Raw genomic sequence first — 12,711 nt, forward strand, 5'->3', positions numbered from 1 at the left:
AAAATAATATATTTTATAGGTATTTAATATATTTTTATATCTAATTGTATTAAAAACTGCTTTTAGAAATAATTTTTCAATTGTTTAATAAATTCTAATTGTTAAATTGTATGCTAACAATCAAAAGTATTTTATGAGTATCAATTGGCTTAAAATGCAGTTAATGAAATTATTGGCTTAATGAAATTGATTCCGATTACGAACTATTTATGGTCATGTTAATTTATAGTTTTTTTTTTAATAGGATATAGATTTCTTTCTTTATAGAATGATTTAATTATAATATTTTTACTCGAAATATGTTGGATAAACATAGAAAATATTTTAATATTTATTGAAACTTTATTTTCTTTAACAAATCTTACTTTATTTTTTATTATAGTTGTTTGGAAACAATTAATATGGTTAATTTTTATACGTATTTGACGATTTATTTATTACATTTAGTTTTTATTAATTAAACTTTCTTTAGAATATATACTATTTTTAATGCGATTATAACTTGTATATTTTATTTTTACTTGTATTTATTGTAACTTTCTATAATTATCCAAAGATTAAATATAATATTCTACTTACCCGACTTACAAAGGAATATTCCAACGCAACGTTTTCCATTTTCTAGTTTTATTTAATAATCTTTCTTTCTTTTACGAGTTACATTACTAGATTTCGCAACGATTAATTGTTTAGTGTTCAGTATGTTTAATTTTAAGTAAGGAAAACATGATATACAAGGTGTCCCATTTTAAAGGACCCAAATATCTCAGAAACACTGCGTTAAATCGAAAAATGTTTCAAACAAAAGTTGTGTGGCTTCAAGGGGGCCATAAGATGGTAACAATGATTTGACCTTGGAAAATCATTTGAAGGTCATGTCAAGGTCAACTTTAAAATCTTAAATAGAAATCCCCATATTTTATTTAGTATTCTTGTAGCTGACATCGAGAGCTTTCCAAAACACTATAATAAACTATTATTTTATTCAGTACTTTTTGAGTTATTTTATATTTTAATCTGACATCTTTTGATATAAAAAATTAAATATCTCATAAAATATTCAGTTTTCGATAATCTTACCGTAATACTTTTATGTACAGAATAATGAGACAAATCAATTAGTGCAAAAAAAACAAATAATTGTTTAAAAAAATACATTGTAAATAATTTTTTTTAAAACTATTATTTTTTTATACTAATTGATTTGTATCATTATTCTGTACATAAAAGTATTACGGTAAGATTATCAAAAACTAACTATTTTATGAGATATTTAATTTTTTATATCAAAAGATGTCAGATTAAAATATAAAATAACTCAAAAAGTACTGAATAAAAAAATACTTTATTATAGTGTTTTGGAAAGCTCTCGAGGCAAGCTACAAGAATACTAAATAAAAAATGGGGGTTTCCATTTAAGATTTTAAAGTGTAAAACCATAGAAATATATTTAAGACCGTATTATATTACGATTTACGGACTTGGTAGTGGTTATGGTTACGATTGAGTATTGAGAATCCACAAATCACATCCTAACCAATCCACGCAACCCGGTCGGCGAATTGTTTCGCGCTGATTGGTTGATTAAGGGAACCTTAACTCTTATTATAGAAACTTTACAGTAACGGCGGACAATCTCTTAGCTTAAATGTAAGCTAATTAAAAATTAAAATGGTCACAAAAGAAGATCCTTCGAAGATTAGAGTGTTTGAAAAAAATTCTATATATTTTATGTTTGTCCTGGAATATACCATTATACATAGAATTTTTCCAGGGCAGTTCTGGAAATTACCATTGCCCTGGAAGCTGTCATTATGCAAGTGTCTTGGAAAACTTTAAAAACGTGATATCTTAAAAACGGAAAGAAATATTTAATTCTTTAAGATCAAAATGAGTTTGAATCTTAATGCTTTATCAGAATATAGTAAAAAAATATGAGATTTCTAAATGTCCCGGAACAGACCCTTTGACATATATATATATATATATATATATATATATATATATATATATATATATATATCAAAATGTAATAATATAATAAATACAGATTATTTTAACCATAATTATTATTAAATTATAATGACAATCACTTTCAAATGCCATTTTTCTTGCATCTTCAGCAGTCTCGCAAACTAAAGTGTTTTTAGTGACATATAAAACTGCCTTGTCTATTTCCATAAATGATAACTTCAGTACAGCATATAACAATTTACTATTTATCTGTTTTAATACACTACTATAAAATAATATTACATTATATTATTATTACATATATACTTATAAAATGTATCTTTTAGCTCTTATTAATTTACCGTAATCTATCATTTATAGGTTTCACTTTTATTAAATCAAGCGATAAGAATCTTTCAACGCCTATTTTGTGCTGCTTTAAAAAATCAATGCATTGCTTTGCTGTATGTTCAGTATCAACGACAATGGCATCCATATTCTCACCAAAAACTTTAGTTACCGCAACATTATAACGAGAATGAATAGGCTTGCAAAGATTAGCTAAGCGATCGTACTATAAAGTAAAATACATATATTGCCCAATTTCTTTTAAAAAATAGTTATTATCGTAATAATACTATCAAAATTCTGATTGATAAAAATTATACCACGCCAGGAAAAGATCTTTTAAATTTTTTATTATTTCAGCTTTCTTGTTCTGCTGTGAAATAATGTCATTATTTATATCAGCTTCGGCAAGTTTCTCTGAAATCCTTGCAATATCGTTTTTTAATTTTAAAGATTTCTCCTGTATTTCCCTAATTTCCTTTTCTAACCTTTGCCTTTCCTCATTTTTTTCCATTAAATTTGATTTATTTTTTTTGTAAATCTTAACTAAACGTAAACTCTAATAACTTGCTTTATGAGGTGTTCTTTTCTTATTGTTTCAATTTTTACTTTATTTTCCAATTCCTCTTTAACCCTATTTTCATTATCAAGTTTATATTGATAAGTTTGCATCAAATCATTTATACGGTTTATAAAATCTTTTGCTTGATTCTCAACTTCGGTCTTTAAAATCATATAACGATTAACCTTAAATAAATTATTCTTATATCAGTTAGAAGTTTATGTAGCAGTATAAAAAAATATAAGAGATTCAAAATTTCATGTGTACTTCTAAAATATTTTATATATTATAATAATATAACACCTGAGAATTACGAAGCTCTACAATATCATTCTCTGATGATGCTGTTTTTTCTAATAATTCTTTTAATGTTTCAAATTCATTTTTTAATTCTTGGATAACTTTGTCATAATTATCAGGCGCTTTTATCGCACTAGCCAGAGACGTGCGAGCGTCGTTACATTTTTTTTCCCAATATTCAATATGATTCTTAACATTAGTATATTCTCCCTTCTTTTTTCGAATATTATCTTTAAATTCTACGATGTTTTCTTCAGTTTCATTCAATAAATCAGATAATGCTTTAACTTTTAATTTAGTACGTTTTAATAAAGTCATTTCAGTTTCCTTGTACTGCAAAAGCTCATCTACATTTAGTTTGATTTCTTTTTGCTGATTTTGTAAAAGTTCAATTACTTTTTTCATGAAAATCAATTGAATTAATTGAAATTTTAATTTTTCTTCCATCTATAACATTTAAAAATTATTTTATAACCAAATAAGAAAAAAGATACAAACAATAACTTCTAAAAAGATCATTATATAGATTAGAAATAGAGGTGAGATATACATATTGTTTTTGCAACTGTAAATATTTTTCTACTTCTGTCTTTTCTATTATAGCAGATTTCTTTCTTCTTAATTGCTCTTTTTTTGTTTGATACGCAAAATGTATCTCCTGATTTAGTTTCAAGAGTTCTAATAGTAATCTGTAATAACATTATAATCTGTATATAATTATTGTAATCTGTAATAACATTAAAGTCTAGTAAATTTTTCAAATTTGTAAATAAATTTGTATAATTTATTAAAATAAAAGTGTATACCTTTCATATTCTGCTTTGTATACATTGGAACCACTAATTTCTTCAAACATGACAGTCAATTCTTTTGACATGTTTATTGTTGCAAAATATTGTATATAGTCCTGAGGTATCAAGAAGTTCCCTGCGTTTATGTCCAAACCAAATTCTTTCAATTCAGTCATATAAAAGTCTCTGGTAACAATCTACGTAATAAAATCGATCATAAATTAATTAGTATATTCAGAAAAGAATAATTTTTAAAAAATTGTGCAAAAACAGAATTTTACCTTTTATCTATTTTATCTATTTTGTATTGACTGCCTTTCTCTCGTATTGATCTTATATAACTTTTCTCTTGGTTTTGGTCTCCCATTAAAAATATTATTGTTACATAAGCACTATAGCATAAATATCAAACATTAAATATGATAAAAAATAAATTAAAGCATAAAGAAAGTACATCTTTAATACCCTTCTATCGCTGGCTTCCCTATGAAAGCTCCATGTACAAGTTGATTGAGGTGTTTAACACGCAAAGCACTTAACTTCCCCCCTAATACAAAACTTATAGCATCCATAATATTTGATTTTCCTAAAATACATATATAAAATATTTACACATTTTGATTGAAATATGTAAAAATAGAAGTAAAAAAAGCAAAAATATATATATTAAAAGAGGAAAAAAATTAAAAATTTAAATTTATTTCAAAGATTTTAATTGAATTTAGATTGTATTAATTTTATTTATTTTGCGAAAATGAAAAAAAAAATAAGAAAGAAGAACTAAAAAAATATAGAGAAATAATATTTTTCTTGATTAAATAAATTGGAGGTTGTAGAGTATCGTAAAAAATCTTACCGGATCCATTCGGACCGATAATAGCCGTAAAAGGCTGAATATTATCGATTACTATTTTGCCTCTAAACGATTTAAAATTGAAAAGCGTAATAACTTTCAAAGAAATCGGCATTTTATCGACCACGAAAAGCACAGTGGATGAAAGTGGACGACAATTGCAAGTCTGTTAAAGTCTATAAATCTTCTAACGGTTTTAAATTTGAGTTATTTGATTGAACAATTGAAAAACAAAAACGCCTCTGAACTTACCGTTCTGATTGGTTATCAATCGATAAATGAAGTGAAATTATATTCCAAGCTAATTATCGCGCCGTTATTTAAATATAAAATAGTAACCAGTCTAAAACAACTAAGTCCAAATTTTATAAAAATTATCTAAAAAAGAAACATTTAAAAAAAATTAATAATTTACAGTTTTCTTTTAATCTTTTCGATATATATACATATATATATTCGTTTGTTATAATTTACTTGTATTCGCTTACTTAGTTTGGATTCAACAGAGCAATTATAATAATAAAATTTTACACACACATACACGAGCACGTATATATATCATAAATAAACAAGTTACAATATAATATAACAAATAAATTATCATTTAAGATATTAACAATGAACAATTACTACTTGAGATTTACTTTCTTATTACTTTTCTTCTTCTCTCCTATTATGGCTGGTTAGGCCTTACTCCCTCCGATGGTGCACCACCTTGTCGTGGTGGAGGGGCTCCCCTTCCATTCCTGGAAGGGGTCTAAGAGTGCACCAACTCGATCGTCGTGTGTTTCTGCATTATTTTTCTTTATTTTTGGATGAATGTTTTTATTGGATGGTATTGGGATATTATGGGGGGTTATTGGGGGGTTATTGGGGTTTATTTTTCTGGGGGTTTGTGTGGGTTGAGGGGGGTATTTGGGGTGTGTGTGGGTACTGGGGATGGGTGGGGAGGGTATTGGGGTTTCGAGGGAAGGGGGGGAGGGGGTGTGAACGGAAAGGGATGGAGAGATCGAGCGAGGAGGAGAGGTAGGTAACCTCGGTAAAAAATCCCGGGCAGGTCGGGCTCGTCAGGCGTGGTGAAGCCAACCGACCTAGGTGAAGGAAAACACCGAAATTAAACCATCCACTTGATACAAAATGATGAGTACGAGTCAGGATAAAAACCTTACCGCCGCAGTGGGCCTCGGAACCCACAGCGGCCGGCGGGGGGGGGATACAGTCCCGGTTCCCCCCTCGTCGTCATCCCACGACGGGCCACCGGGGGCGTTGCCGACGAGCGCCCCCGGCGAGCATACTATCGCCGAAGATAGAGAGAGCAGGGCGGGCTCGCGGGGTGGGGGTCGTCCGGGCCCGGCTTCATCGAGGCCGGGGGCCCGGGCGCGCTCGCACTCGGCGAGAGCACACCCATACAGCCGGGACGGAACGGGCAGGGACAGGAGTCTCGCCCGCTCGAAAGAGAGGGCGAAGAGCTCTTCGCGGGGGGGCAGCAACTGCGCCACCCCCGCCCCCTCCTCACGGACCTCGATCGCCAGCGAGGATACGGAGGGGTATATGTCCCCCGAGGGGGAGGAGGAGGTGAGGGAGGAGGACCTCCCCAAGAAGCGAGGTCGCGGGCGACCACCCACCACGGGTAAATTTGTGGGCCTCCGCGAGAAGAAAGAGGCGGAAAGGGCCCTCAAAAAAGAGAGGGAAAGGGAGGAAAGGGCCCAAGAAGCCCTGTCGAAGGACACCCCCGTCCCGCCGCTTAATAGGGATCTGCGGGCCTATCAGGGAGAGTGCGAGGAGGAGATGGGGCTGGCCCCCACTCCGGACATCGCGGCGCGCGTCCTGGAGGCGGCGGGGGAGATCGAGAGGATAGCCGTCATCTCCGGCAACCTGAAGGGCGATCTCCTGCGGGGCCTGAGGCGGGACGCGGTCCTGACCAGAGTGGCGACTGACACCCTGGTAAAAAGGGCCCAGCAAGCTGAGGGGGAGGGGGAACTGGCGGCTCTCCGTAGGGACATTAGGTCCCTCGGAGACCGCAACGCTGACCTCCGAAAAGAGGTCAGCGAGCTCCGGAGGGAGTTGGTGGCGGTGCGGGCCGCCAAGCCTTCCCTCCAGTTGGCTCTCCCCGGCTCGCCCGGGGGGTCCCCCCGCAAAAGGCGGGGGGCGCCCCGGGTGAAGTCGGTGGAAAGGCTGGACGCCCCGGTGAGGGTGGAGCGTCCAGCCGGGAGGACGGGACTGGGGTCCCCAACGTTGGAGGGGGGAGGGGACCTACGTCCCCAACGTTCCACAGGGGGGGGAAAGGGACGTACGTCCCCAACGTTCTTCGGGGGGGGGGGGTAGGGGACAGGGGTCCCCAACGTCTCCCCCGAGGGGGGGAACGGGACTGCGGTCCCCAACGTCGGCGGGTGGCCGGGGATCGGCGGTGATGAGGCCCCCCCTGGGGGGTTCCTCTGCGCCGCTCCCCGTGAGCTACCCGCCGGGGATAGTCGGCGAGGATGAGCGTGCCTGGTACGCATGGTACACGGAGCAGATCAACACCCTCGTCGACATGCGGGCGGCATTGGGCCGGGGCGGACCCCCTAGGGGGCCCACACCCATGGCCGGTCGCCCGCCCGGGAGAGACTTCCCGCCTCTCCCCCCTGCCGGCGCCTCGGCGCCGGGGCAGGGGAGGAAGAGGAGGAAGCGGAAGAAGTCGCGCGGCGCGGCGGGGGGCGGGGGCACGAGGCCCCCGCCACCCGCGCTTCGCGGCGCACCGGCTACCCCGGGGGGGCGGAGCAGAGCCCCGCCCCCCCCAGCGATCCCAGGCCGGTGGCTTGGGATCGGGGGTTCCCTCCCCTCCCCCCCGCAGTCCCTCGCCAGGACGAATCCTGGTCGAGGGTTGTGGGGCGGAGGGGGGGGGACGGCTCGGGGGAGGGCCGCTCAGGCGGCCCAACCCCCGGCCGGAGGAAAAGCCGCAGGAGCGGCACCGCCCACCCAGCGCGCTGGGGGGCGGAAGCGGAAGAGGAGGCGCCAGCGAGGCGATGCCTCGAGGCGCAGGGTGCCCCGGTCGGCGGCGGTCACTATAACGTGCGCCGACGGGGCATACCAGGCGACCATGGCCAGGGCCCGGAGGGAGATCGATCTCCCGAAATTGGGAATAGACTCCCTCCGGGTCCGAGAGGCGGCGACCGGGGCCATGATCGTCGAGCTGGCCGGGTCGGGCGAGAGGGAGGGGCCAACGGCGTCGCAGAGGGCAGATGCCCTCTACGCCGACCTCCGCCGGGTCTTCGCCGGCGATGAGGGGGTCCGTCTCGCCCGGCCGATACGTAAGGCCGAGCTAAGGCTCCGGGGCCTGGACCGGTCCATCGCCGCCGCCGACATTGCGGCGGCCATCGCTGGGCTGGGGGCCTGCGAGGCGACAGAGGTGCGGGTTGGGGACATAAAGTTCCCAACCCGCGGCCTGGGCACCGTGTGGGTGCAGTGCCCACTAAAAGCCGCCAACAAGGCGGCAGCAGCCCGGACCATCCAGGTGGGATGGTCCCGGGCTCAAGCGGAGCTGCTGGACAAGCGCCCTCTTCAATGTTACAAATGTTTGGAGAGGGGGCACGTCCAGCAGCATTGCAGCAGCCCCATCGATCGTAGGGGCTGCTGCTATAGATGCGGAGAGACCGGGCACCTGGCGCGTGACTGCGCCGGAAAGGTCAGGTGTCCGGTCTGCGCGGGGCTGGGGCGCCCGGCCGACCACAGGGTGGGGAGCGCACGATGCGCACCCCCCAAGAAGCGGCCGGGCAGACAGCGGGAGCCCCCCCCGCCGGCGAGCGCCGCGGGACCGTCTCGGTCGGTTAATTTGGCCGAGATCACCGCGGCGCCCGACACCCGCAAGCGCGGGGCGGAGGACGCGGGGACCCCGATAGAGGCCCCCAAGGAGAAGAGGCCCCCCAGGGCCCGGACGACAACCGCCGTCACACCCCCCGCCTCGATGGCGGAGGTAGTGATGGCGGAGCCCAGGGACACGTAGACGGATAAATGTCCCTGGGCATATTACAGGCCAACCTGAACCACGCCCGCCGGGCGCAGGACCTATTCCTGCATAGCCTGGCGGAGCGGGGGTTCGGGTTGGGGATCGCAGCGGAGCCCTATCAGGTCCCGGAAGCCAATCCATGTTGGATTGGCGACCGGACGGGCTCCGTCGCGATCACTTGGAGGCACGACCCCACCCTCCCGCCTTGCACACCGGTCGAGGCCGGGGCGGGAGTGGTGGTGGTCAGGTGGGGGCCCGTCTCCGTGCTGGGGGTGTTCATCTCCCCCAACGTGGGCCTCGCCCAGTTCGAGGCGTTCCTGGACGGGGTGTCGGCATGTTTCCGCCGACAGATGCCCCGTCCAACCATCGTGGCCGGGGACTTCAATGCGAAATCGACGCGTTGGGGTTCCCGGCACACGGACGCCAGGGGCGAGGCCCTGCAGGATTGGGCGGCGGCACTCGGCCTGTGTTTACTCAACACGGGGTCGAGGAGCACCCTAGTGCGGTGGCAGGGGGAATCGGTCCCGGATCTGACCTGGGCCACCCCCTCCGCCGCACGTAAGATCGTCAGTTGGCGGGTAGCGGAGTGCGAAACACTCTCGGACCACCTCTATATAGAGGTGGTCCTGCACGCTGCCCGCCACGGGGTGCTCGGCCGCTCCCAAGGCCGGGGAGATGCCCGGCCACGGAGATGGGCCCTCACTAGACTGAGCCCGGACAGGCTGAAAGCAGCCGTCCTCGCGGCGGACTGGCCGTGTCCCGGGGGGGAAGGGCGGGGGATCACCGAAGAGGTGAACTGGTTCCGGGGCGCTTTGCGCGACGCGTGTGATTTCGCGATGCCCCGGACCAGCCCCCGCCCGCGACGAGCGGCGTGCTGGTGGAGCGCGGAGATCGCCGAATTACGGCGATGCTCCGTCGCGGCCAGACGCCGCTTCACCCGGGCTCGGCGTCGGAACGACGCCGAGAGGACGGCTGAGGCGTATGAGGGGTTCCGCGCCGCAAGGAACGATCTCAGCGCCGAGATCAGAAGGTCCAAGGCCTCAGGCTGGGTGTATTTCCCCCAGCGTGGGTGAGGGCCAGGCTGGTCCTCATCCCAAAGGGGAGCGGGTCCAGCGGCGCCCCTTCTGCTTATAGGCCGATATGCCTGCTGGACGAGGCGGGAAAGCTCTTGGAGAGAGTATTGGCGGACCGCCTCGTCCGGCACCTGTCTCGGGAGGGTAGGGACCTCCACCAGGACCAATATGGGTTCCGCGGAGGACGATCGACCGTGGACGCGATCTTGCGTGTACGGTCCCTCGCGGAGTCTATGATGAAGGAGGGCAGGGTGGTGCTTGCGGTGTCTTTGGACATCCGCAACGCGTTCAACACCCTGCCCTGGAGTAGGGTAGGGGAGGCCACCACCACCTTCGGCCTCCCTCCCTACATGGTGGAGGTCCTGAGGAGTTACTTCCGGGACAGGTGGCTGGAGTACCCGGACAGCGGGGTACTCCAGCGCAGAAGGGGCGTGTACTGCGGGGTTCCACAGGGGTCAGTATTGGGCCCCACTCTGTGGAACCTCGCGTACAATAGAGTGCTGGACACTGCTCTCCCCCCCGGCTGCAGGGTCGTCTGCTATGCGGACGACACCCTGCTGTTGGCCGGGGGGAAAAGCTGGGGGGATGCGGTATACACCGCCAACGTAGGGGTAGCGTGCGTTGTCCGCGCCATCCGTGGCACGGGCCTGCAGGTGGCGCCTCACAAGACGGAGGCGCTATTCATGCACGGGGGGAGGCGTAGAATCTCCCCCCCCGAGGCCTATGTCACGGTGGACGGCATCTCCGTCCGGGTGGGAGACCATATGAAGTACCTCGGTCTCTACCTGGACGCGGTCTGGAGCTTTGGCGAGCACTTTCGGCGCCTGGCCCCCAGGGCGGAGTCGGTGGCAATTAGCCTTAGCCGACTCCTGCCCAATCTCGGGGGCCCGGACGGCCGGGTGCGTCGCCTATATGCGAGCACCGTCCGAGCGGTGGCCCTTTACGGGTCGCCAGTGTGGGCGGACGCCCTGGTGGCCAATAGGCGCAGCAGGATGCTGCCGAAATGTGCGCATTCGTGTACAGGCGTACGCGGGAGCTCGGCGGGCTAGGCGTGACCTTGACCCCCAAGGTCAAGGCCGCCGTGAGGCTTTAGGCTAGGCGACGCGCTCTGGAGAGGTGGGACGAGCACCTCTCCGACCCCCGTGATAACACGGGGAGGCGCGTCGTCGAGGCCATCCGCCCCCACTTGATCAAGTGGGTCACGAGGGCGGGTGGCGAGATGTCGTACCGTGCGACACAGGTATTTACGGGCCATGGTTGCTTTGGCGCGTACCTGTGTCGCATCGGGAAGGAGGACAGCGCACGCTGCCATCACTGCGGGGGGGACGAGGACACGGCGCAGCACACGCTGGAGGTGTGCCCAGCGTGGGCGGAAGAGCGCCGTGTCCTCGTCGATTTAATAGGCGTTAATGACTTCTCGCTCTCGAGCATCGTGGGCGTTATGCTCGAGAGCGGGGAGTCCTGGGGGGCGGTCTCCTCCTTCTGCGAGGCAGTAATGCTGCAGAAGGAGGAGGCCGAGAGAGAGCGGGAGCGACTCCCCGGCGGACGCCGGGGAGCTCGCGACCGAGGAGTGGTGGCCGGGGGATCTGGGGGGGGGACGCGGGGAGGGCCCACAACGGGCAGGATCCGCGGACCCCCCGCACCCCCTGGTCAGGGGGGCGCGGCACGACATCGCCGCGCCCCACGGACCTCCCGGGGTGGGGCGACGGGGGCCGGGGCCATATCGGCCCCCGGTACCCCCGGAGACCCGCCCCAGACAGGAGGGGCGCGCGCGGGGGCAGGGGGCCGGGCCACGATCGGGTCCGGCCCCATCGAAGGCCCCCAGCGCTAGCGCAGGGCCCCGACGAAACCGGGGGGCGTCCGCTGACTCGTCGCGGACGTCACCCCCGAGGTCGGGCCCGGTGGTCGGAGCCCAGGTGGGGTACCTGGGCCCGGCCACGCCCCCCCCCGGGACTCATAACGGGAGGGAGGCGGGAGGGGCGGTAGTCCCCCTCTCGCCTAGATAGGGAAGCCGATGCTCACGTCATTAATGTGGGCACTGGGGGAGGAATAAATGCTCCCCCCCAGCGGGCTAGGCTTGTGGGCGGGGGGCCTCCCTGAAGTAGTGCACATGCCAGTTTCCAGGGAGGCTCCCAGAAACGCCCGAGAAGACCACCCGGAGGGGTTTTAGTGGGTATTCCCCGGCCGTTTGTTTAGGTCGGGGCGAGCCCCACATAACCCCGCCTCGAACCCCATCGAGGCGGGGTATGCGTAAAAGCATTTCCCCTCCGTCACAAAAAAAAAAAAAAAAGGCCTTACAGAATTTGCCTGTATGCTATTTGGTTACTTTCATATTTCTTAGTATAAAATATATATTATATCATGATTAATGGTGCATTCAAAAATGCGCATTGAAATAAATCTCATATTCGCAAATTTAGAACTTCATTCGTAAGATTTTATTAAAGTCAAATTTTTTTAAAAGTTATTTACATTAATCACAACATAAGTTATAATTGTCATATTTGCAATAACTCTCACTCCTATTCTGATTTACATTGAAAAAAAGATATTACCTAATCTATTAAAAGTATGATACTATGGTCTTGCAGTGATCTCAAAATAGTATCATGAATGTGAATAAAATAAATCTAGAAATACAATAATAATAATTAGCATTTTGCGTATTAATATTCATTTTTCTCCCACAACACAATTAAAGGTTATCCATCACAAAGATATAAAAAAAGACAACGACAATCTTTCTTAAATTAATAACTGTTTATGAGTTAATTAATGTGCGTAGGATATGTAGTTAAATCGATTGTTAACACTTTGCTTAGTACTCTGCGTTGATACCACTGCTT

The 12,711-nt window shown here is 47.4% G+C and overlaps 1 protein-coding gene across 1 annotated transcript; it reads right to left on the minus strand.

Annotated features, from left to right (window-relative positions):
- Positions 1 to 1,812: 1,812 nt before the first annotated feature.
- Positions 1,813 to 3,481, minus strand: LOC138943088 (structural maintenance of chromosomes protein 1B). The gene is made up of 5 exons (XM_070313606.1): positions 3,167 to 3,481; positions 2,911 to 3,048; positions 2,316 to 2,527; positions 2,094 to 2,239; positions 1,813 to 1,850 (listed from the first exon to the last, which is right to left on the minus strand). Exons 1-5 carry the CDS (start codon positions 3,479 to 3,481, stop codon positions 1,813 to 1,815), a joined length of 849 nt encoding a protein of 282 aa, XP_070169707.1.
- Between the last annotated feature and the right edge of the window lie 9,230 nt (positions 3,482 to 12,711).

The sequence above is a fragment of the Polyergus mexicanus genome, unplaced genomic scaffold (assembly GCF_030449975.1).
Source record: "Polyergus mexicanus isolate NDT 795.1 unplaced genomic scaffold, iyPolMexi1.0 SCAF_25, whole genome shotgun sequence".
Taxonomy (NCBI): Eukaryota; Metazoa; Arthropoda; class Insecta; order Hymenoptera; family Formicidae; genus Polyergus; species Polyergus mexicanus.

Coding starts and splice junctions, on each gene's coding strand:
- LOC138943088 (XM_070313606.1), bottom strand. CDS start 3,481: ATGACTTTATTAAAACGTACTAAATTAAAAGTTAAAGCATTATCTGAT. Junction 2,528..2,910: donor AAGAGGAATTGGAAAATAAA/GTAAAAATTGAA, acceptor TTTACTTTATAG/TACGATCGCTTAGCTAATCT. Junction 1,851..2,093: donor AAGAAAAATGGCATTTGAAA/GTGATTGTCATT, acceptor TCCGTTTTTAAG/ATATCACGTTTTTAAAGTTT.